At 42.1% G+C, this 26,389-nt stretch overlaps 1 protein-coding gene across 2 annotated transcripts in view; it reads left to right on the top strand.

The window, feature by feature from the left end:
• The window catches only part of dnajc1 (DnaJ (Hsp40) homolog, subfamily C, member 1), a 292,850-nt gene that overhangs the window by 192,550 nt on the left and 73,911 nt on the right, over positions 1–26,389 (top strand). For both annotated transcript variants that reach the window (XM_063044233.1, XM_063044232.1), the window contains exons 7-8: positions 20,419–20,509; positions 22,507–22,676. In XM_063044233.1, the coding sequence (XP_062900303.1) occupies positions 20,419–20,509; positions 22,507–22,676 (261 nt within the window). The remainder of the gene's footprint in view (positions 1–20,418; positions 20,510–22,506; positions 22,677–26,389) is intronic.

Below are 26,389 nucleotides of genomic sequence, written 5' to 3'. Positions count from 1 at the left end.
TAAAACTGCATCCTCTGTCAAGAAATTACTGTCAATGATTAAGAATACTCGGAATCAAAGAGTCTGCATGTATTTGTGATGGGTAGATTATGTATGATGAACATTCTTAACTTATTTTGTGAAGAGCTGATTAAAGTAAAAGAGATCAAAAAAACACTTCAATCATTGTTGATTGAAGCACAATTGTTATCACTAAAGAGGCAGTGATGAGCAATCTAATGTGCCTAAAGATAGACAAATCCCCCTGGACCTGATGACGTGCATCACAGAGTACTGAAAAGAAGGGCAGACGTTATAGTGGACACATTTCTAATAATTTACCAAAATTCTCTGCATTCTAGGCAGGTCCTGGTGGTTTGGAAGACAACAAATGTCATATCACTATTGTAAAAAAGATGCAAGGAAAAGAAGGGTAACTATAGACCAGTTAGCTTAATATCTGTAGTCATTAAAAAAAAGTCCCGCTTGGTGGCGCAATAATATCAGCGCTGGACTCCGGAGCGAAGGTTCCCGAGTTTGAATCCAAGTCGGGTTGAGCGTCGAGCTAGCAACTCGGCCTCGTAAAAACAAGAATAGCTTGCTACGGAAACACTGTCAAAAGACGGTGCCCCGATAACTCCACTGCCGAGTTAAGGGCTATTCTTCTTCTTCTACTCATTAAAAAATGTTTGAGCTGTCATTAAGTATGAAGTAACGAGATATCTGAATAGAAGTGGTTTCATCAAGCAGACAGTGTGCATTCATGAAAGACAGGTCCTATTTGACAAACTTACTGAAGTTGTTAGGGGATATAATAAGTACAATGGATAGAGGGGAAGATGTGAATATTATATACCTGGCTTTCTAGAAGGCATTTGGTAAGGTGCTGCATAAAAGACTTGTCCATAAGAAAAGGATTGAACGGTTGAAAGGCTTGTCGTATGAAGAGTGTTTGATGGCTCTGGGCCTGTATTCACTAGAATTGTGACCTCATTGAAACCTACTGAATGATGAAAGGCCTTGAGAGAGTGGACGTTGAGAGGATGTTTCCTATGATGGGAGAGTCTAAGACCAGAGAACACAGCCTCAGAATAGAGGGGTGTCCTTTCAGAACAGAGATGAGGAAGAATTTCTTTAGCCAGAGATTGGTGAATCTGTGGAATTCTTTGCTTCAGGCAGCTATAGCAGCCAAATCTTTATGTATATTTAAGGCAGAGATTGATAGATTCTTGTTTGGTCATGGCATGAAGGGATATGGGGAGAGAACAGGAGATTGGAGCTGGGAGGAAAAGCGGATCAACTATGATGAAATAGTGGAGTGGACTCAGTGGGCTACTACTACTACTACGTCGACTCAGGGCTAGGGGACCGGCATCGGGCACGATAACGGACTCTCCACTTCTCCCTCTCCCTCATCAGTGCGTTCAGTTCATCTACATTAGCCGCGCTGCTGTCTTCTAGGAGCGTGTTGACCATAGTCTTGGGAGGGCGCCCAGGGTTCATCCTCCGGTGCTTGGGCTCCCATATGATAACTCGGCTGGCAGGTAGCTCGGGGTGGCATAGACAGTGCCCCACTAGTTGCAGTCTTCTTACCTCAATTTTAGTGGAGAGCATCGGTAGGTTGTTAATAGAGCTCAACGTTCGTCATGTGCTGTTGCCAACTCACATCAAGAGCCATCCGGAGCATTCGTGTATAGCGACCATCTAGAGACTTCACATCGTCTTGGTGAGTGTCCACAGCTCACATCCGTACGTGAGAATGGACTCTATGACTGCTATGAAAATCCTCTTTTTAAGTCCCCTGGTCAGGTTGGACTTCCAGATTTCCTTCATGTCGTTCATAGCCCTCTACACCAGTGCCTTCCTTATCTTAATGTCCTTCTCCAAACTCATCATTCTTGACCCGAGGTACTTGTAGTCAAAGACTTTCTTAATGGTATCATTCTCTACAGTCTTGAGAGTACCTTCGTCGCAGTTAAACGCCATGTACTCTGTCTTTTTAACGTTCAGGTGAAGTCCAACTTTATTGCATTCTATTTCCACTTTTGTCAGTAGCTGCTGCGCTTCCTCCATCTGGTCAGAGAGCAGGACTATGTCATCTGCAAAATCGAGATCTGTGAGTGTAACTGGTCTAACCCTTTTGGTTTGCCCTGGTTTTATGGTAAAACCAAGCTTGTCATGATCTTTGGTAGTTTGACGCAGAGCGTAATCAAGGACGATTATAAAGACGTAGGGTGCCAGAGTGTCTCCTTGCAGCACACCAGCTAGGAGCTCGAACACTGCTGTTTCTCCATCTGGTGATACAACTTTCGCCATGGTTTTGGTATAGCTGGACTCTCTTGCTCTCAGTAGTTGGTCTGACACTCCATAAGCTTTCAGGATCTTCATTATTTTACCTCAGTGAATGGAGTCAAAAGCTTTGCAAAAATCGATGTAAGTAAGCACGGCTGGTAGGTTGTTCTTCTTGACTTCCTCCATGATCCTACGGAGAGCAAGTATTTGCATTAGTGTGCGCTTCTGCCGAAAACTATTCTGATTAAATCTTAGCTTAGGGTCAATGACGGTGCGAATCCTGTTCAAGATCATCCGATTGTATAACTTTGCTAAGATGCAGATCAAGCTGATACCGCGGTAGTTATCTGTCTTTGTCGATGGGCCAAATGGCCTAATTCTGACCCTATACCTTATGGTCTTAAAAGGATGCATGGAGTTGGGGATAATATATTAGCATGGATATAGAATGGTTAACCAATAGAAGAAAAAGAGGTGGGATAAATGGATGTTTCTCTGATTAGCAGTCATTGAGCTGAATGCTGCAAGGGTCAGTGCTGAGCCCACAATTATTCATGATATGCATTAGAATTTGGAAGAGGAGACCAAATGTAACATATCTAAGTTTGATTACAATAAATTGAATTAAACTGGTTTGAATTCAAGAGCAAGAAGATTATGCTGCAACTGTACAGGGCTCTGATGAGGCTGTACCTGGAGTACTACATGCAGTTCAGCTCTCTTTAATTTAGGAAAGATATTCTGGCTTTGGAGGTGGTGCAGAGGAGATTCACCAGGTTAATTCCTGAGATGAGCAGGTTAGTCTAAGGAGCGATTGAGACGCGTGAGACTTTACTCTCTGGAATTCAGAAGAATGAAAGGAGATATTATAAAGCATACAAAATTATGAAAGGGATATGAGATTGAGGCAAAAAAATTGCTTCCACTGATAAGTGTGAGTAGAACTAGGTTTAAAATTTGGGAGAATAGAGTTAGGGTGGAGATGAGGAGAAACTACTATTCCCAGAGAGCAGTGAGTTTGTTGAATTCTCTATCCAGCGAAACAGTAGAGGCTACCTCATTAAATATACTTAAGGCACAATTGGATAGATTTTTAAATAGGGGAGTTAAGGGTTATGGTGAAAAGACAGTTAGGTAAAACTGAGTCCACAGCTAGATCAGCCATGACCATATTGAATGGTGGAGCATGCTCATGAGGGGAAAAAGGCCTTCGCCTGCTCCTACTTGTTACTATCTTACATGCTAATGCTTATTGCTGTGTAGAGACATTTGATAAAGCCCTTCATAATTCAATTTGCTAGTTTTTACTTGCCTTGTTAATTGTAGGTACATAATAGGTATAATGGGATTGCACTACAAATGGTGGTAGAAAGCTGGTAGTATTTTTATTCTCTCCCCCCCTCCTTTTTTTCCTTCTCTCTCTGTTCCTCTCACAATCACTCCTTGCCTGCTCTCCATTTTCCTCTGGGATCCCCTCCCCCTTTTTCTCCCCAGGCCTCCTGTCCCATGATCCTCCCCCTTCTCCAACTCTGTATCCCTTTTGCCAATCAACTTTACAGCTCTTTGCTTCTTCCCTCTCCCTCCTGTTTTCTCCTATCATTTTGGATCTCCCCCTCCCCCTCCCCCTCCCCCTCCCCCTTTCAAACCTCTTACTATCTCTTCTTTCAGTTAGTCCTGATGAAGGGTCTCGGCCCAAAATGTCGACTGTGGTTCTTCCTATAGATGCTGCCTGGCCTGCTGCGTTCCACCAACATTTTGTGTGTGTTGCTCGTAGTATCCTGTGATATTTTTGAATCTGTCTTGTTGTATTTGTGATTTAATGATTGGTTTGAATGGATTGAAGGTGGCATTCATTATTTTTTGTTTTCTGATGGTGTGGAAGTAGCAAAATATTACAACAGTGTAGAAGGAAGTATTAAATGTTTGGAGAGATTGATGGAATTAAGTAGGTGAAAATGACAGGAAAATGGATTTTTTTTTTCTAAGCAAATCTGAGGTAATCCACTTTGGAATCAAAAGGCTAGAATACATTTTAGTGGTGAAAAGGGTAGGAACATCCGGAGTACCAAAGAAGCTTACTGATCTGAAATTACCATTTAACAAGCAATTGACAGGTACAAAGAGTCAAAAATGGGCTTGTGTGATGCTGATGTTTACAAAATTGAGTACAAGAAGATAGAAGTCAAGCTTTACCTGCATAGAACCTTGTTTAGGCTACATGAAGTACTTTGAACAGTCCTTTGTAGGCTTTCTATTAGAACCTGAATGAAGGATGTCATCACATAAAATATTGCCAAAAGTGGCAAACTCAAACATCGATTTTTAGAAATGAGGAAGTTATAGCCAAGAAAATAGTAAAGGTGAACAACATAGAATGTGATTAAGGAAGCTATTGTATATATAAAAGAACAAGGCTTTTGCACATATACTCACAACACGCTGGAGGAACTCAGCAGGTCGGGCAGCATCCGTGGAAAAGATCGGTTGACGTTTCAGGCCGGAACCCTTCGTCAGGACTGCGTCCCCAGCATCTGCAGATTATTTTGTGCCCCAGCATCTGCAGATTATTTTGTGTCAATCTTTTCCACGGATGCTGCCCGACCTGCTGAGTTCCTCCAGCGTGTTGTGAGTGTTGCTTTGACCCCAGCATTGCAGATTATTTTGTGTGCACATATACTTGAGCCCCTTGAAGTGGGAAAATAATTGTCGGAGATATTAAATTATTTTGTTCCTTTTTGCAATGGAAGGTGCAAAGAACTCAGAAAGGGATGTTGTTTTATGATAGGCTGGATAGGCTAGGCTGTAATCTGCTGCAGATCAGAAGAGTGCGAGGTGATTTGACTGAAGTATAAAAAATCCTGAGGAGTCTTGACTGGCTAGATTTGGAGGGAATATGTTCATCTGATATTAACAAGGTATCTCTTTAAAAACCTTGTGCATTTAAATGTAGGGTTCTCAGTAATATTAACTGTAATGGTAACTGTTAACTGCTAATAATAAAATGGCTTCTCTGTAGTGCTATAATGACATGACTTCTCTGTAACATTAACTGATGAGGTAATGTTCGTTGTAGCTGAAATGTTTGGGTTATAGTAATAGGTAACGGGCAACTAACCAATGGAAGTCATGTTATTCTATCTGTATGTGTGGGAAACTGGGTGAATGCGCGGGAGATCAGTGAGGAGAGGCGAAGAGGAAGGACATGTGGGATACTCGCTGGTAGACCACCGTGGTTGGTCCCAGTCCGAGGGTCGTGGAGTTCGGAGGAAATCAAATGGTGGATCGAGGGCATTGCGTGAGCTCCAATGTTGTGCGAGAACTGTATAATCCTTGTTTTTGACACCTTTTTATTTTATATTTTTGTTTCTCTACTAACGCCATAGTCACAGTAAAATTTATAAAGTGTAATCGTTTAAATGTACATTGTGTACTGCCTGATATTTTACGTTGTGAGTTGTACCGGAGTGCATTACACAGCATCTACGCAAACGTGAGACACAGTTTGGCGGGCAGACGGCAGTTTCCCCTCGAGGAATATGGGTTGATAGAGCTGAATGTTACATTTGTGGGGCCCTCATCCGGGACTGAATTCTGTAGATGCTGTGTGAATACTCTGTTTAAAGTACAGTTATGATGGCGATAGCCGCCTTTCAGCGATGGTGTGTGGCTGCGGGGATGCCAGTAAGCAATGCGTGCGTGTTGCGGGGTGGGTGGAGACTAATGTATCGGATGAAGTGATACTCCGAGGTTTGACTACGGTTAAAACTGTTGGCAAAATGGAAATTGTATTGTGAAACTTTGATGTTGAGACAGGCACAGGCCTAGTGTTGGCGCAGACAAGCGAAGACATACAGGGGGCGGAGTAGCCGGAGAGGATCAGCGTCCTAGGGGAGGCAGGTCCATGGCGTCTGCAAATTGTCAGGTAGGGAGGAGCCAGAGCTCAGCGAGCTGAGTTGCCAGCAGAGGAGGGAGGAGATCTCAGGGAACTTATTCTTTCAGCACTGAAGGGAAGGAGTGGTCAGATTTGGAAAATTTGGTTAGTTCCCACCCCTTAGCAAAAGGCGAGAGTTCCGAGTTGGCATCTGCCATTACCTCCCTGGTGAGAAAGTTAGAGGGGCCCCACCAGAGGATAAGAATTTTCTTTGGGATAACACCCACCCCCGAAGGTGAAGAGGATTGCGAGATGTGGATAGAGCAAACAACGCAGTTGTTAAGAGAGTGGCAGTGTCCGGATGAGGAAAAGCAACAGAGGTTGGTTGGAAGTTTGCAGGGAGTGGTGGTTGGGGTAGTGTGTGGTGTGAAGGATAATTAGCCCGCTGTCACTCTGAATGACTATCTGGAGACCTTGGAAAATGCATTTGGGTTGACTGGGAGCTCCTCGGGGAGTTTCAAACATGCGTCAGGAGCAGGGTGAGAAGCTCTCTGCGTACCTTTCTCAACAAGAGAGACGGCTTAGTGGGCTGCGGCACCGGGGATCATTTGGGCTGAACAGGTGGATCAGTTAAGGATGGATCAGGTAACTAGGGGTGCCCAGGCTGAGGGCAGGATTGCTTGGAGTTTCCGGCAGCCCTCCTCCGACGTTCGTTCAGCTGATCATAGATGTGAGGGGGGATGAAAACACGTTGAGGCCGTGGGAGGACTCTGTCAGTGGGGTGAAATCCTCTGGTGTAGCCCCTGGTGGGGAAGTGAGTGGAGTCGGCTCCACCCGGAAATTGATAAAGGAGGTAGTGGCCAATCTGAGGGGTCAGTAGGCAAGACCCCCCAGGGGACGGACAGCACAGAGGGCTGTGAGTGGTGGGGGATCTGTGAGAAGAGAGGTGGCCGGTAGCGTATGCTATAACTGTGGAAAAGAGGGACACTTTCGGAGAGAATGTGAGTGGCAGGGGGTGTGATATAACTGTGGGGAAGAGGACCACTTCCGGCAGGAATGTGAGCGGCAGGGAGTCCCCCAGAGGGCAAGTCCCCGGGCATCCAAGCAGGGAGCGGTGTCGGGAAACTTAGAGGAGACCCAGTGAGGGAACGGCCTGGTGTCTGTAGGGGAACACGTTCCCAGCGATATACCAAGGAACCTCCGAAAGCAAAAGACCCAATTCCGGAAGAATTAGTGGGACCCCGATCCACATGTTGCTACGGATAGAGGGAATCTATGCTAAAGCCGTACTCGACAGCAGGTCACAGGTCATGTTACTATACCGTTCATTTTACAACTAGTATTGAAAGCATTTGCCCTTGACCCCATTCGGTGCGCTGGAGATTCGGGGCATCAGTGCTGGTGATTATCTGTATGATGGGTATTTGTCAGTGAGACTGGAGTTTTCAGAAGCCGATGTGGGGGTGTCCGAAGTTCTGGAGACGTTAGTGCTGGTTTTTCCGGACCCGGTTGGGACGGGCGGGGCGGGGGGATGCTTCAATTCTGGTCAGGACCAACACCCCTGTGGTGCGGAGGCTCATGGGGGCCTGTAAGGAGAGAGCGGGTGAGAACTTTTTGGAGACGCGGGCTGTGCACCCAGAACTTCGAGCCGCTTTTGAGGAAGTGCGGAGCTGCCCTGGGTCAGATACTGAATTTAAACGAGGAACTGTGTGGTGCACCCAGTCAAAGCCCAAGGTAATAAGGCCCGGGGAAGTAGCGAGAGTGATGGGAACCCCCAGATTTCCCAGAGTGCCTGATGGCGAGGCCCTTTTAGTGGATGCCCTGGAAGACCTCGGTGGGGGGTGGGGGGGTGTCATGATTTCCGGCTGGGGTGCTGGTGAGACCCAAGGTGCAGAGGCCCTCGGTGGTACAGGCGAGCAGGATGGCTGTGATTGTTAGGAACACTACGAAGAGAGAAATCACCTTTAAGAGAAGGATGTCACTGGTGCATTTGTTCCCGGTGACGGTAATGTCCAGCGCCCCCGTGAGGCCCGCTGGGAGAGGGACTGATTGGAAAGCTGACTGCTGAGGCCTTCAACTTTGGGGACTCGCCAGTGCCACCAGGTTGGAAGCAAAGGCTGATGGAGAAGATGTTGAAGCTGGAAGATGTTTTTCCCCTTGGCGAGTTTGATGTGGGTTGTTCCAAGAGCACTCTCCACACCATCCGGGTGACTGAGGACACCCTGTTTAGAGAGAGGTCACGGCGGCTGGCCCCCGCAGACGTGGAAGATATGCGCCAGCACCTGCGTAAGTTGAAGAAAGCTGGGATCATCTCTGAATCCCGAAGCCCTTATGCATCCCCAGTAGTAGTGGCCTGGAAGAAGAACGGAAAGGTACCCATGTGTGGACGATAGGACCCTGAACCGGCGCACTGTCCCTGACCAGTATACAGTCCCAAGGGTCAAAAACGCGCTGGCCTGTCTGAGTGGGGTGAAGTGGTTTAGTGTGCAGGACTTGAAGAGTGGATATTACCAGATCCAGATGAGTGAGGCCGACAAAGAAAAGACAGCATTTATATGCCCTCTGGGATTCTTCCAGTTTGAAAGGATGCCCCAGGGCATGTCGGGAGCCCCGGCCACCTTCCAGAGGGTCATGGAGAAGATGGTGGGGGATATGAATTTGCTTGAAGTGTTGGTGTATTTGGATGACTTGATAGTATTTGGATCCACCTTGGAAGAACATGAAGCGAGGCTATTAAAGGTGCGATGCTGACTGAAGGAGGAAGGGTTAAAACTCTCCCTGGACAAGTGCCAGTTCTGCAAGAAGTTTGTTAGCTATGTTGGGCACATAATCTCACGGGATGGAGTAGCTACAGACCCGGCTAAGATAGAAGCGGTGACGACATGACAGAGGCCCGAGACTGTGAGCGCTCTGTGCTCGTTCTTAGGATTCTGTGGTTATTATTGGAGATTCGTGAAGGGCTACGCCAAAGTGAGTCATCCCTTGAACCAGCTTCTGCATGGTTACCCTCCCTTGGGGAAGAAAGGGAAAAGGAGACGGGAGCTTGGGGACTATCTCAACCCATCGGAGCCCTTCGGACAGAGGCGGGATGCAAAGTGTGAGCAGGCTTTTAAATCACTGAAAGAGTTGCTGACCCAGGCACCGGTGCTGGCTTTTGTGGATCCCCAATTGCCCTATGTACTAAACACTGATGCCAGCCGAGAGGGATTGGGGCTGTCTTGTATCAAGATCAGGGCACCAGGTTGAGACCTGTAGTGTTTGTCAGCCGGAGTTGGTCGCCCTCCGAGAGAAACTATCCCACCCACAAGTTGGAGTTCATGACGTTGAAATGGGTGGTGGTGGATAAGCTGAGTGACTATCTCTAAGGGGCCAAGTTTAAGGTGAGAACAGACAACAACCTGCTTACTTATATCCTGACTTCCGCAAAACTGGATGCTACAGGCCATCAGTGGTTGGCAGCCTTGTCAATACATGAATTCAGCCTGAAGTACCGGCCGGGGAGCCGGAATGTCGATGCGGACACTTTGTCCCAACGGGTGCATGAGGAACTGGAGAGGGGTGAAAAGTGGGAGAGCGTTCCTGCCCCTGGGGTGAAGGCCATGTGTCAGTTTGCTATCACCATGTAGGGCGAGGGAAAAGAGAGGCCGGATTGCACAGTGGACCCATTGGGGGCTTCTGATGACGCCCTACCCCCAGTTTACTGTGACCTGACTGCTCTGAAGAGCAAACAGCTTCTGGAATTGAGTTCTGGGGAAGTGGCAGCTGCTCAGCGAGATGACCTGGGCATTGACACTGTTTGGTACGCGGTGGAAAAGGGGGATATGGCGCGGGTGGAGAAGATTAAACACACTTCAGTGCCTCCATTACTGAGGGAATGGCCTCGCTTAAAGTTGAGGAAACAAATTTTCTACCGGGTAACGTCACCCCCGGACCAGTCTCGGTGTTGGCAGTTGGTCCTGCCCGAGGAGTATCGGAAGATTGCATTGAAGTCACTGCACGCTGATTCTGGACATTTGGGGATGGAGAAGACCTATGGATTGCTCAAAGACAGGTTTTACTGAATGAAGTCAGAGATTGAAGAGTACTGCAAGACACGCATTCGCTGCATACACCGGAAGACACTGCCTGTGCAGGCCACTCCTCTGTCACACTTGCAGAGTGCAGGGCCCTTGGACCTGGTGTGTATGGATTTTCTGTCCATTGAACCTGATGCCAGCAACACGGCGAATGCCTTAGTCATCACGGACCACTACGCTTTTCCTACCAAGGACCAGAGGGCTTCTACCGTGGCAAAAGTGTTATGGGAGAGGTATTTTGTATATTATGGCCTTCCCTGGCAGATACGTAGTGACCAGGGATGGGATTTTGAGAGTAAGCTCATCTGGAGTTACTGGGCATGCTGGGAGTTGAGAAATCGAGGACCTCGCCCTATCATCCGCAGGGCGATCCCCAACCTGAGAGGTTTAATCGGACCTTGCTAGACATGATCGGGACTTTGGAGATCAGCAAAAAGAGCAGATGGAGTCAACTTATTGGGCATCTGGTTCACTGTTACAACTGTACCCGCAATGAAGCTACTGGGTATTTGCCCTATTATCTGATGTTTGGGCGCGAGGCGAGGTTGCTATTGACCTCTGTTTCGGGACTGACGTGGGTGACGTACTGCCGAAGCGTTATCTGAAGTATGTGTCTGATATGAGAGAGCTGAAAAGGGCATACATATTGGCGGGGGTGGCTGCAGCCGAGCAGAATTGGGGAAATAAGAGGAAGTATGACCAGAAAGTAAAGTTCTCCCTACTCCTGCCGGGAGACCAAGTCCTCATAAGGAATTTAGGATTACCTGGAAAGCACAAGTTCGCTAACTGCTGGGCAGCCACAGCCCTATGTGGTGGAGAGTCAGATGCCAAACCTACCGGTTTTCGGGGTGAGGCCCGAGGAGGGGAAGGGGCCTGTCAAGATTCTTCACCGGAACCACCTGTTGCCCCTGGGACAAGAGGTGCAGGTAGACCTAAAGCCCGACTTGGAGTCTACACCTAGTACGAAGACTCTGCCGAAGTGCGGGGCAACGGAAGAGCCCACCACGAAAGAGCCTGGGCCAGGCCCAGCCCTGGAAAGGGATGCTGATTCGGATGAGTGGTACTTGCTACCGTTCACTAACTTCCTCGTGATGGAGGAAGAAACTCCAGGCCCTTCTCCCACTGCGTCAAGTGAGGTGAGGGGGGCTATTGGTGGGCAATAGGGAGTGCAGCAGGACTCGGGAGGAGAGAAAGTGGGCCCGAACCCAAGACGGGGGCTCAGAGTTGCAGAGGGTTTGAGGGACAGATGGCGGGAGGTTTCACCAGGTAGCCCCAAAGTGTCTCCTGTAGTGTCTGAGACGGTGGATTCAGAAGAGCGGGTACGGAGGTCTCAGGATTAGGAACCTCCCCTCCCCCGGAGAGGTTGGCCTGTGTGGTGCCTGGGGAGCAGGGTGTGATCTCTGCTGTTTTCGGGAGTTAAGTCACTGCTTTCTGCACTTGGATTGGGCTCTGTGTTTTGCAGGAAAGGGTGGCGAATTATCTGAATGTCATGAGGGCATGACTAAATTCAGTGGGGGAAGAATGTAGAGTTCTCAGTAATATTAACTGTAATGGTAACTGTTAACTGCTAATAATAAAATGGCTTCTCTGTAGTGCTATGATGAAATGACTTCTCTGTAACTGATGAGGTAATGTTCTTTGTAACTGAAATGTTTGGGTCATAGTTATAGATAACGGGGAACTAACCAATGGAAGTCATGTTATTCTATCTGTATGTGTGAGAACCTTGGTGAGTGCGCAGGAGATCGGCGAGGAGAGGCGAAGAGGAAGGACGTGCGGGACGCGTGCTGGTAAACCACCGTGGTTGGTCCCAGTCCGAGGGTCGTGGAGTTCAGCGGAAATAGAATGGTGGATTGAGGACATTGCGTGGGCTCCAACATTGTGCAAGAACTCTATAATCCCCATTTTTGGCACTTTTTTATTTTATATTTTTGTTTATCTACTAACCCCATAGTCACAGTAAAATTTATAAAGTGCAATTGTTTAAACATACATTGTGTACTGCCTGATATTTTACGTTGTGGGTTGTACCGGAGTACATTCACAGCAACTACGCAAACGTGAGACGCAGTTTGGCGGGCTGACGGTGGTTTCCCCTAGACAAACGTGGGTTGGTAGAGCTGAGTGTTACATAAGATACAAGGTTGTGTATCATGGAAGCTTTCTCACAAAAGATGGTGGAAACAGTCTAAGACAGCAAGCTGTATAATAACCAAGATGTTGAAAAGTTCCTGGAGGTAGACAGGATTGTAGCATTGAGATTACAATCAAATCAATTGTCTTTTTATATAGTGGAGAGAGCTCAGAAGAGAGTGGGCCTATTGTAATTATATTTTAATATTTTTATTATGGGAATTTAGAAGTTAAGATAATGAGAATGAAGAAGTTAAAAATATTTAAGATAAAATATTAGAGTTAACATTGTAAAGCCCTGTACCTGTCAGGTTACATTTTAGATTTTTAAAAAAACTGAAAGCAAAGCATGAGGATTTGTTGGTTTTAGTCTTTGGATTTTACCACTGACCCTATGGATTAGAAGGCAATCAAGAAATCATTAGTCTGAAATAGAATTTAGGTTTTTCTTTGCTACTTGGGGACAAAAAAGTCAGACCCATTACAGTTTCTTAGTAAGGTCGTCATTTTTGGCAGTAGAGACAGGACCAAGTTTAACGGGAAACCACTAGATTATCAGAAGATCAAAAATGTACATTTGTGCAACCGAGTTATACAAACTTTATGAAATAAAAAAAAAGATGGAAGCACTCAGCAGAAGCTATGTATGAGAAAAGAGATAAGGTTTTAAGTCAACCCACACAAAATGCTGGAGGAACTCAGCAGGGCAGGCAGCATCTAGGAAAAGAGTACAGTCGATGTTTCAGGCTGAAGCTCTTCAGCAGGATGGTTTTAGATCAGGGAAAGAAATTTTTAAAAAGTTTGAAGCTAACATGTATATCCTGATTAATAATGCTCTATTTTCTGGACAAATGGCAGACATATGGATCAGTAATTGGTTGTCTGTGACTTGCTATCTTTAAAATTGATTTGGATGAGGTCTTTAAGTTTAATGCAATTTTAGGTAAGTAGTATATCTTATAGATGGGGAAATAAAGGATGCAGAATTATTAAAAGGTGTGGCAGTGTAGATGCTGAGATGTTTTTTTTCTCTGGAACTGGAATAAGAAACAGTGCCAGAAGGAAAGAGTCTGTCATTTAGTAATGAAATGATCAGAAATTTCAAAACTTTTTACCCCACAGAGCAATGGTTTAGTCACTCAATATACCTAATCTTGAGATTCATATATCTTTTGAACTATGATGTCTATAGACCGACAAAATAGAGGTGATTTAAAATCTAAGCTGTGATCACAATGAAACAAGATCAGGGAAATTTTTGGCATGCTCCTGTTCCTACTGAATATTTTTGAATTTTAGTGGGAAAATTGAGAATGCTGACAACATTTGGACAAAGGGATGAAATTTCTAGTTAGCTTTGATAATAAGCACAATTGAAACGGCTTGTAAGAATTAGCTAAATTTCAGTAACTTGCCATTTGGATTATTTGGAAATATATGGTTTGACATTCAGCTCATTATAGCATTACCTTTAAACTCACTGGCTCAGCTGAAAAAATTATACTACTGCGAGGCATTTTTAAGATAAAAATGAATGTAAAGTAAAGGTACACTGAGATATTCTGTGGAATAACATCCAATACTTAATAGAATCTTCCAGTACAGTACTATCAAAGTCCTGGACATACTGGATTAACAGAATTTTATTGTAGATGAGAGTGTAGTTGAATCGTAATGATGATTCTTTCACGGAATCAAGGCCAGATTTATTGTCTGATCTTTAGTTACCCCTTCCAGCCCATTTGAGTGAATAATTAACAATCACCCGTGGGTTTGGAATTATTCCCAAAAGCCTCTAATGAATGACCGAAAGGATCTCAGTGGCCAAGGTAGACTTTTATGACTATCCATATTACTAACTCGGCTGCCATGGTAGATCCGAATTTGTCTCTAGATTATTAGTCCAGGTTTCTGATGCTAGGCTAGTAACTTAAACATTGGTCTATCTGAACTGAAAGAAAAAATGGGAAATTCTTAAGTCACCCACCGTCACTGGAAAGAGGAAGAAATTTTCAAGTTGCTGATCTTTCATTCAAATCTCACCAGTCATTGTATGTACTGTGACGGGGTCCTGAATTACCCCTATGAGCTGTGCTTTTGGAAAGGGAGAGAGAGAGAGGTGTCCAACACAGACACCTTGTTAAAAGAGAGAGAGGAGTGAAGACTGCTTTGAGATGGTGTTATGGTTTTTCGGCAGCATGTTTACACTTTTGCAAGGACACTAGCAGCTTCCGAGTTCTTACAGAGAGAGAAGGGAGGAGCTGCTTGATGGACAGCTGGTGTACAGCATGGTGAGATAAATAGAAGGTCAGCTGTTAGACCTACAGACACATGGTTTTGGACACTGAATGAGCTTCGTTGTGCCCACAGAAAAGGTGGGTTTTGGAGGATCAATCAGTGGCTCTTGCAGTGTGAAAAGGGTGTGACTGGTGGGGAGTTATTCGTGTGGCCAACCCTCACCTGGGTTGATAATTCCACCACAGAAGAATGGTCCCCTTTGTTGTGGTCACAGTCAGTGACTTCTAAAGGATTTCGGAGGACAACGGGAAGATCGACAGTGTCAGCTCACCTGAAGACTCAAATCTCTCTCCCCCTCACTACTCAACTCAATACCACAAACTGAACTTTACTCATCATTGTAAGACTATCCATTTACCCCTAGACTTGAAGAAGCTTGGTTTTCATGTATTCCCACACTTATATATAATCATTGCTAACCTGTTTGATATATCTGCATTTATATTACTGTATTGTGTAGTTACTAATAAATACCATTAGTTAACAGCAATACTAGACTCCAAAATGTTTTCCATTTCTGCTGGTTCTTTAACCTGTCACGGGGTATGTGGCAGTACATTTTGATATTGGAAAATTACTGTAAGTATTTATGTAATGTTAACATAAATTAGATTGCACCAATCCAGAAGCCTGAACTGAAAATACTGTATGAATTAAAATCCCATGTAGTTGTGGAATTTAAGTTCAATCAAGTAAGGTATTACAGAGGATTCTTGGGGACAGAACTTGTGTACATTTGGAAAAACTTGTCCCAATTAGGCACAATCAACATGACTTCCTGTGGGGCAGGCAGTGCCTTACAAACTTGAGTATTTTGAGGAGGTAACAAAAATTATTGTTGAGCTTAAGGCAGTGCATGTGGACTTTAAAGCATTGGACATGATTCTTCATGGTGGGCAGATTCAGAAAATTCAGCTGTGTGACATTAACAGTGACTTGGTAGGTTGGATTCAGAATAGGTTTCCTCATAGTATACAGAGAGTAGGGAGGGGTGGCTGCTATTTTGGCTCAAAGTCTATGACCAGTGGATCAGGATCACTGTGATATTTTGAGTTTGAGAAGGAGGTCACTAAACAAACCGTTATCCATTATGGACAATCTGGCAGATCCTCTCCATGACCTACTAAATAAGCAGCAGAGCACCTTTTCAAACAGATTCATTCAGCTCCACTGTCACGAGGATCATTACAGAAAATCTTTCCTACCAAATGCAACAAGCATATGCAACAATTCATATCTGTGCAACAGGAGAACACACATCATAGTACAATAGTCTGTTTTATTATTTTGTACATTATTGCACATTGGTACATTAGTATATTGTATATTATTATGCTGTATTATTATTAGTTAAATCTGCACACTGCTGAGTGTGTTTTTAAATGTTGTTGCTGTATCAAAAGAATTGCCCAGTCAGGGTCAATAAAGTTGGAGAAATGTCAAATGATTTTTTAAAAATCTGGGCAAGTGTGAGATGTTGAACTTTGGGACGGCAAATATAAGGGAATCTAGACAGTCACTGATGTCCAGAGGGATCTTGGGGTCCAAGTCTATACAGTACCTCTATAAAAATGAATATGCATGTACACATATGGTGGTAAAGAAGGTGTATAGTATGTTTGCTTTCACTAATTAGAACATTCATATAAGAGCTAGGAAGTCATGTAGGTTTATAAAACTTCGGTTAGGCCACACTTGAAATATTGTGTGCCACTTTGGTTGCCCCAGGCTTTGGAGAGGTACAGAAGAGGCTTACCAAGATGCTGCCTGGATTAGAGGGTGTGAGCTATAAGAAGAGTTTGAACAAACTTGGGTAGTTTTCTCTGGAGTGTCAGAAGCTGAGGGGACTCCTGATAGAGAGTTAAAATGATGAGAGTCATGATCAGAATCTTTTTCCAGGCTAGAAATGTCAAATACTAGAGGAAACATTTAATTTGAGAGGGGAAGAATTTAAAGGAGATATGCAAAGACCAGTTTGTTTTTACACAGAGGGGTAAGTGCTTAGAGCTGCTAAAGTAGTGATGGAAGCAGATATGATAGTGGCCTTTTAAGGCTTTTAGATATGCTCATATGCAGAGAGATATGGATCATGTGCAGGCTGAAGAAATTTAGTTTCATTTGGCATTGTGTTCAGCACAGACATTTGTGACCTGAAGGCACTGTTCTTGTGCTCTACTATTGTATGTTCTAACGTGGAGTGGAAATCAGATATCTTTAATGGGAATCAAAAAACTCCAGTTTCTTCCCACATTCCAAAGACATACTAGCTATTAGGTCAATTAGTCATATGCATGTAATTGGGCAGCACCAGCTTGTAGGGCTGGAAGGACCTTTAACCCTGCTGTATCTCTAAGTAAAATAAAATATATAAATAAAGTGTAGGTTGCCCAGTTCTTGACAAGACAAATTCCTATTTGGTCAAGATTCTTCAATCCTGTCGTATTGAGTTGCCAGTGGTGGTGTACAATTAAATAACAAACTTGAGGTGGTGCCTTCATAATCATTGCCACCCCCACTGGCTGGGTCCAGCAGCTGAGTCCAAGAAACAGTGCTGCAGTATAGGTAGCCGTGTTCAACTGGATATCCCAAATGCCTGATCGCACCATCACAGGTGCTATGTGATATCAAGAAATTGCTCATTTAACCAATTATTGCAAAGGCTCTGGGCACTAACAGCATTCTGCTGCAATGTTAAAACCTTGTTCTCCATAGATAGTTGTGCTACATGATATTCCAGTGCAGCTCTAGTGGAGAATTGTGCAGTTATGTCTTGTTTACATGCAGCAGCCAAATTAATCCAAGTTACTACTTCAATCTCAATAATTAGCTAAGTGATAGTAGATGCCATTGACAATGCTGTCAAGGGGCACTTAACACTAAGATGTCATTGAGGAAAATTTAAAATAAAATACTGGAAGTGTTGGAAACCTGAAATAAGAGCAGAAAATTTGAGAAACACTTGTCAGGATATGAAAGAAAAACTACTTTAGTATTTAAGGTTAAAGACCCTTCATTGAAAATGAGAGAGGGAATAAATCAATAGTTTTAAGTCACAGTTGAAGGAGGATGTTGGATAGAACAAAGGGAATATTTCCTATCCGGTTGATGCCGTGGTTACAATGTGGAAGAGCGGCAATGAAGTCATCCAATTAATACATTAATGAGTGCAGTTAGAAAGAGTGTACCACAGATGCCCGTAGAATGCAGAACAATAGGAAATACTCAGGTCAGCAAATACTAATGGAGGAAAACTGAACTAATGTTATCAAGGTATTTCTTGCAAAGGAACTGGACAGTTCTAACCTAGAGTAAGCTAGTTCAGTGATTAGAAGTCAATATTGAGTCCAAATGGCTACAATGTAGCCAGACAGAAGATTAAGTGCTGTTCCACAACTTATAGCAGTGCAGGAGGCTACATACAGGTCAGAGAAAATGGAATTTGGGATTAAAGTGGCAGGTAACAAGAAGTTCAGAATTATCCTTGCAGACTAAATGCATACATTGAAGTACATACTTGCAGTTTCCACCAATTTTTCCACTTTGGGTTTAATTCCACAAACAGGCTATCTTAGCTTCTTCCCTTTCAGCGTTTGATGAGGCCATTTCCTTTTTGACACCCTGGTTATCATCTCCACCAAACAATCCCCTTCTTGTGCATCTCTGCAGTTCTTGTCCAGCCAAATGAGATGTAACATGTCATTCTACTTCCAAACATTTGAGGTCCAAGTAATTCTTGTAGTTGAAGAAGCAATTCACTTGTACTTCCAGTGTAGTGCATTGTTAAAGTGTTCACAGTGTTGTCTCCTTCAGATATGAGAAACCAAACACAGATTCTGCATCATCTTCATATAGTTTTACTCTTCTGTCTCACTTGCACACTGACATATCCAAATGTGGTATCCTGCACTGTTTCAACAAGAAACAACATAAGCTTGAAGAACTTCTACCTGGGCATATTACAGCCTTCTGGACTCCATATCGAATTTCACATCTTCAAGTTTACTCTCTGTGTCAAAGCTGCTCTGTTCTGGTGCAGGCCAACCATCTTAATATATTAGTGCTGTCAGATTTTCTATCCATGACCTGCTGTGCAGTTCCTGTGGTTCTGCATTTAACAATTCCAGTATTCTTTTGTTTGTGATCTATCCTTCTGCTCTCACTTCATAACTTTTATAGAAAATGAAGAGCACAAAGTTTCTTGCTATATACATAATGGACAGTCTAACTTGGGGCCGCAACACCTCATTAGTCAAGAAGGCATAGCAGCGTCTGCACTTTCTGCGGAGATTGAGGTGTGTATGGTTTCCAGCCCCCAATCTTAGCAACATTCTACAGGAGCACCATCAAGAGAGTCCTATCTGGCTGCCTCATTGTGTGGTACAGAAACTACAAGGGATCAGACCGCATTGACCTTACAGGGGATAATAAAAACTGCCAAGAGGATCACCAAAGTCTCCCTCCCTGCTAGTTGTTACATCCACCAGGAGCATTGTTTACCCAAAACATTGTTGAGCATCCTTATCACCCATCCCACAACCTTTTTGATTCACTGCCATCAGGAAGGGGGTACGGGACCATAAGGATTATGAATGCCTTACTGTGCAATAGCTTCTTCCCCACAGACCAAAACTAATGAATACCCTACCACCACCAAGGTCTCATCACTAAGGTAGCAAGTTGTTTACTGTACTGTTTATATGTGCTACACACTTCACATAAAATATAATTTTGAATTATATTTTATTAACTTAATTGTAGTAATATTTTGTCTATATGCTGTGTGTGATATATTTATTGTGGGTGCTCTGTGTTCCGGAGAAGCATTGTTTGGTTGTTTATATTTACAGTCAGATGACAATAAAGCTGAACATTTGTTCTTTCTATCATTTTGTTTTTCTAACAGACCTCATTACCCTGTCACCAGATGATTTTGTTTATTCTTTATTTCCACAGCAACCATGCCCCTGCCCTGTTAGAGATCCTTTCGTTCTATCTATCCCTCCATCACTCTCTGCAACTTGATGTAATTAATTATTTCTCTTGTATAAAGTAAGGGGAGCCAATGATGGAATTAAGGAGCATATATAACAGATGCATTTAAATGTTCAACCATTACTTCTTTTGTTTCGCCTGACTGTTCTGTATGCCTTTAAAAATATTTTAATTATTTTAGGATTTATTTTTAAGATCTGGTTAGATCCAACTTTAATGATCTTGGTTCTGAATTTACCATTGATCAATCACAGTTTTTAATTATTATTCTCCAGGTATTAATTAGCATCATAGGCAATTTTGCAGCTTGGCAGCAGTGATAGTATATGCATACAGTTTCAACACTTGTATGGAAGAATATGTTCACTTGATTTACTGCAAGGGTATTTTAAAAGCTCACTTTTCTTGACATCTTGATGCCAGTTTTAATTCACACCACTAAAATTTCAAGGGTATTTGTCAATTTATAGTATTAACTGAAATAAATTTTTAAGAAGCTTTTGTAGTTGTTGGGAAAAATCTTAAAGAAATGTGAGATCTTTGCATCTGTGTAAACTCTGTGCATTTTCCAAGAATTAGTATGTCCTCAATCCTTTGCTACTGTGTAATCATGCTCTGTGCATTGTCATACTTTTTTTTGAATATGAAAACACTACGCATAACGAGATAGTATGTTAGAAAAGTTCTTCCTAAACAGTGTGCTAACTTATGAATGCATACAGATTTTAATTTCATAATGAAAGCCTAGGATAAACAGTTCACATGTTTTTCTTGTAGGCTATTAAAGATTTTTATCTGGAATGGAAAGCACTGAAAGTAAAGGAACAAGAAGAAGCAGAGACCCAAGCTCAGTTTGAAGCTATGCAGAGTAAGAAACATCTGTACTGTGTAAATAGTGTTGTTTTTGTCACTGGAGAGAGAGACCAGTCACCCAATAATGAACAAGTATTGTAGAAGACTTGACCTTTCTTCTTAGCAGAACAGTATTTTACCATAGCCTGTGGGCTGAGCGAACCATTCATCAAGTATTACCAAAGTATTTCAGAAGCCTCAGTATTGTGTCTGTCAGACAAATTTGCTGTGTAAATCCATTTTATAGCAAGATCTGTTTTAAGATGATTGTCTTTATTCAGATTGTAGAATAAAGGCTCCTTTGCATTTTCTAATATTTCATCTTTAATACTGAGAACATTCACACTTAAATAAATAATTTGGACCTAAGAGATAAGAGATGTGGCTTAAGTGCCTGTGCAGTCATTCAGTAAGATCAGAACTAATCTGATTTTGTCATTAACTTCATTTTTCTATCCGCACCTTGTAACCTTTGACTCCCTTACAATCTCACCAACAGCCCTAAATATATTCAGTGATTCCTCCACAGCTCTACTGGAGTAAATAACTGAAACGGATTCATTATCCATTGGACAAATTCCCCATCTCCTTATTTCTGCCTTAATAGGCGACCCCCTTCATTCAAAGTGAAGGGAAGCATTCTCTTAAACTCTTATCTTGTCAAGTTCCCGCAATCTGATTTTTCAATAAGATCATAGAGCTCTCTTCTAAACTCCTGTGAGTATGGGTTCAATCTGCTCACCCTTTTCTCTTTAGGAATTTAGAATCATGAAGTTCCAGTCCTCTGAATTATTCACTTATGAGAACATTTTTGAAGGGTCTTGTTAGTTTTCTGATTAATGTGTTTAAAAGACAGCCTGAAGGCTTGAACATGATGGGATTTGAATACTGTGTCAGACAGTGAACATGGGATATTAAATTTGTAAAATGCTATCTATGAGTATCATATTTTATGGTAACAATGCATTTGTTTCAATCTGCATTACTTTATTGTGAAAGATTATGAAAGAAATAGCAACAATACTGATTTTCTGAGCTCCCTTATCAATGTCCTTTATGTCTGCAGAAGAAATTTCAGTATAGGTTAATTCTTCAGTCAATTAATATTAATTAATGTGCAGTACAGTGCTGAATTAATTGAGTTTCCTGAATGTATGAACCAGAACTGGAGAATTTCCTGAACTCTTCTACAGTTAACAGGACTTTTACTACTTTATTCTCAGTATGACTACTTTCAAGCATTGTCCCAAATGATAAATAATGCTGTAAGATAAATAAAATTGTTAATATACCCCTAGCATCTTGAAATAAATGGGAGATGCTATACGTCTCATAGCTGTTTGTTGTTTTCTTAATGTGGTGAATCATAGTTGGGAAGCACAGTTAATGGTGGTATTAACATCTTTTTGAGAGGGTAAATGCAAATCTTCTGGATTGGCATGGAGCTGTGTTATTCTGCCTGTTTTTCATGACCTAATTGCTAATCTGTCTGCATGTCTATCTGCTTTAAAACGGAGACTGTGTGCACTGTCCTCTAGGGACAGAAGTAGTACAGTGGTCGGGAATTCGAGGCAATTTGCAAATTGAGGGAATGCAACATGGGGTCTCATTAAAGCAATGTGTTGCAGCAGAAGACAAGAGGTGTGAATAGATAATCTGCTGATTCTAAATATTATCCTACTGGGTGAATCTTTGCACAGACATTGTGAGCTATGATGTTATGTCTGCAGTTTTCTGAGATTTGCTGGCAGTTATCCATTTCTTTGTTGAGAGGAAATTTAAAAATGAGAAGGCCCCTTTATCTGAGAGCAATTCACATTTTCTCTATATTGCAGCTTTTGAAATTGTGCTTTATTACTAAAGATAAAACACCACTTCATAGGTATGTTGTGTTGTCATCTAAGTATATGTGCAAACTTGAATTTTTGTCAGTTTAAACAATGCAAAAAAGCTTCTCTATTGATCTTTCAACAGAATATTTTTTAAGCTGAAAAGCCATTTTATACCTTGCAGAAGAAAAAAGGCCAAAAGTAAAGAAACCAAAATCTGAGTTCCCAGTGTATACAGCCACTAATTCTGGAGGTATTGCCTATGTACCATTACATGAAGAAGCTTCTACTATTGAGGAGATTGAGGAGCAAATGGCTGACTGGCTGGATAGCAGACCCAAAACGCAGAAAAAGGTAAGCCATTATAGAAAAATATATGTATTTAAGATATATTGTTGAGAAATAACTAGTTTTAGAATTATTGCAAACTAAGTGACATGTTGCTGAAATTTAAAATATTAGAAAAACACTGCAGGCACATGACTCTTGTACCTGTATTTTGTCAAGGTACTTGGATTTCTCCAATTCACTTTTAACTAATATTTATACATGTTGCATGATTGATATGCAAGATAACTGATGGTATCAACGCAAATGTTAAAAATAGTGTATTTGATGGTATACAAATACACTACTTTTAACATTTGCATTGATGAATTATTTTAGTTGAACATTATGGTATTGATATCAATAACTTTTACTGCCTGTCAAGCTTCACATTTTTAAATGTTACATAATACAAAACATCAAAGAAGAAACTAGTTAATGTTAGCTTTATTTCCAGATAAATAGATAAATTCAATTCTTTCATGAAAACTTGCAGAAGTTATAACTTGAAGAATTATATTCACCTATCATCTTCTAGCTTGTCTTCCTTTCCTCCCCCCACCACCTTTTTATTCTGGTGTCTTCCCTCTTCCTTTACAGTCCTGAAGGAGGGTCTCGGCTTGAAACTTCCTTTGACTGTTTATTCATTTTCATAGATCCTGCCTGACTTGAGTTCTTCAAGCATTTTGTGTATGTTGCTTTGGATTTCCAGCATCTGTAGAATTTCTTGTGTTTCTGACAACCAAGTCCAGCTCCTGGCCTTCACGTGTGGCTTAGCTACTAAGCCCAGCAGAGCTGTTTCTACTGACAGGAGAAGTGGGAAAGGCGGGTTATGGCACCTTAAAACCAGGCGCTTTGAGCAGATTGAGTTCATCAGCAGTGGTTGGCAGCTCATCTAGAAGAAGGAAAACTCTGATCTCAAACCTCCACTGCCTTGCAGCTATACCCACTCATGTGGAAGGCTTTGGGAGTAAACCCTGAGGGAAAAATCCGTTGCTGGAATCCCTAAAGCAGTCCTACATTGATTTCAACATTGACTGGCATTCCATGATGCACCTGGTGCTAAACTGTATTGGTCTCTGCTGTTCCTTTGGGTTTTATCAGCTGTGTTGAGAGGGAGAGCCTGCTGCATAGACAACAGCTTGCACCCCTTGTCATACTGCCCTGCAGATCATGTAGACAGCTGGGACGCAAAATCCATGGTTGACCCTGACCAGCGGAAGACTTGAGCAATGTGAGCATGATTGTTTTAAGCCAGTATGTTTCCTTCTGGTTGATCATCATACTCAGATATTCAAATTCTGTAATGTATTGTAGCATAAAACAACATATTGGGTTAAAAACTGCCTGCTTTACCTTAAGTCGCCATGTCAATGTAGCGTCATCGAATACAGGTCCACAATCCCTAACGGAAATCCTTGGGGCCAGTTGCATTTCGGAATTCAGAATTTTTCGGATTTCAGAATCTCTCCTTATTGGTTCAGGGACCACCCACCCCCACCCCGTGGCTACCAAAACGCACGTATGCTCAAGTCCCTTATTTAACCTGTCTCAGTGCGGTGCACTTTAGGACCCAGCAGAACACCGGACCTACGCACATCCTCCTGTATGCTTTAAATCATCTTCAGATTACTTATAATACCTAATACAATGTAAATGATACGTAAATAGTTGTTATACTCTATTGTTTAGGGAATAATGACAAGAAAAAATATTCAATAAAACATTAAAAAAAATACAGCTTCAAACAAACCGAATCAAACACATGGTAAATGACTTATTGGAATAAATGTAGAACATCACTGTCACTATAAAACTTCAGTAACTTGTCTTTCTGTTTATTTAAATCATATACAGTGGTAGTTCCGACACCATATTCTTCAGTAAGACACCGCACAGACACACCGTAATCAAGCTTCTGTGATAACTTCACTTACTGCGTTATTGATAATGATAGATGCTTCCTTCTCTTTTTCTCATTGTTACCCATAGGGGTATCTGCAGCTCTTTTTGACATTTTCGCAGTGAAATTAAACACAAAGTCAACAGTGAACACAAAATATCAGCGAACAGCAAATGCACGTGTCGCCAGTACGAGCGCTGAGCCACAACTGACCTCCGGCAGCCTCTTTTAGTGCTGCCACGTCACATCTGAGCAACGTCAGCTGTTGGCAAAAAAAACTGGTTTTCAGAGTTTTTTGGATTTTAGCATTTCAGATAAGGGATTGTGAACCTGTAGTAAGAGGATAGTCATTGGGTCAACCAGATATATGAATGAATGATGCAACTAGTTCATTTCCTTTGCCCTTTCCTAAAAACTCTGCAAAATATTTTTAAGTCTTCTGTAATTGTTAATAAAATTACTTTATAACATCAACTACCAGTCTGTTCTCCATGGTGGCCTTATTGACAAAAGTAAGGATAATCAAGTTCAGAAGCATGCAAGGATTTTATACAAAATAAAATGTTGTAGTATGTTTTAAGGGCACCTCAGATGACTCTACTTTACATTCTGTCTTTTGATATTGGTGCATGTAAAATATTGCTAGCATTAAAAGTTGGGTACCTCCATAGTTTAGTATCTCAGCACATGTATCTACCAAAAGTATAATGATATAAAACTGCATTTAAAATTCTGATCATTTAGAATGCTTTGCACTGAAATGTTTGATTGAAGTGCACCAGATTTATTTTGTAAAACATGTCGACAGTTTCAAAGAGATGGAGAGCAAGTAAATTAAGAATCCTAAAGAAGATTGGTCAAAGCAAATCTGGTATCCTTAAGCATGGGGTAGTACCACCATAATATGGTGAAAACTTTCAGACTGGAGGCATGTGACTGTGGTGCTTCCCAGGTCTTGGTGCTATGTCAGTACGATATGTCATCCATTTCAGTGATTTAGATGAGCGTATACAAGACATGATTAGTAACTTTATAGATGACACTAAAATAAAGGAAAAGTAAAGTAAATTTATTATCAAAGTACATGTACATCACCATATTCAACTCTGAGATTCATTTTCTTGTGGGCATACTGAATAAATCCATAATTGAATAATAAACATAATAGAATTGATGAAAGACTGCACCAACTTGGGCATTGAACCAATGTGCAAAGGACAATTAACTACGGAAATACAAAAAAGAAAGACATAATAATAAATAAACAATAAATATCGAGAACATGAGATGAGTCCTTGAAAGTGAGTCCATAGTTGTGGAAACATTTCAATGATGTGTGTCATTAACATTGAAGATGGTTATCAGGATTTACAGAGCGATCTTGATCAGCTGAGTTGAGGCCAAGGAATGACAAATGAGTTTAATCTGGATACGTGTGAAGTGTTGCATTTTAGGAATACAAATAATGCTAAGACTTGCTCAGTGAAGGATCCAGAGGAGTTTTGTAAAACAGAGGGACCTATGGATACAAGTTCATTGTTCCCTGAAAGTGACAGGATGATGATGATTTTTGACACGTTAGCCTTCATCAGTTAGGACAAGAGTCTAAAAGTTGGATGTTATGTTGCAGTTGTATGAGTTATTGGTGAGGCCACGTTTAGAATATTTATGAAGAACAGTGCATGTTCCAAGCCTTTTCCAGTAATACTTCCAAAATCGTCCTCTGCCACATTGACAACTGCATTGTTGCTGCTTCATGCACCCATGCTGAATTTGTCAATTTCATCAGCTTTGCCTGTAATTTCCATTCTGCCTTTAAATTCACTTGGTCAATTTC

This window comes from Mobula hypostoma, chromosome 3, assembly GCF_963921235.1.
Source record: "Mobula hypostoma chromosome 3, sMobHyp1.1, whole genome shotgun sequence".
Taxonomy (NCBI): Eukaryota; Metazoa; Chordata; class Chondrichthyes; order Myliobatiformes; family Myliobatidae; genus Mobula; species Mobula hypostoma.
Note: the sequence above shows the minus strand (reverse complement) of the source record. Positions and strands in the feature narration are given on the sequence as shown.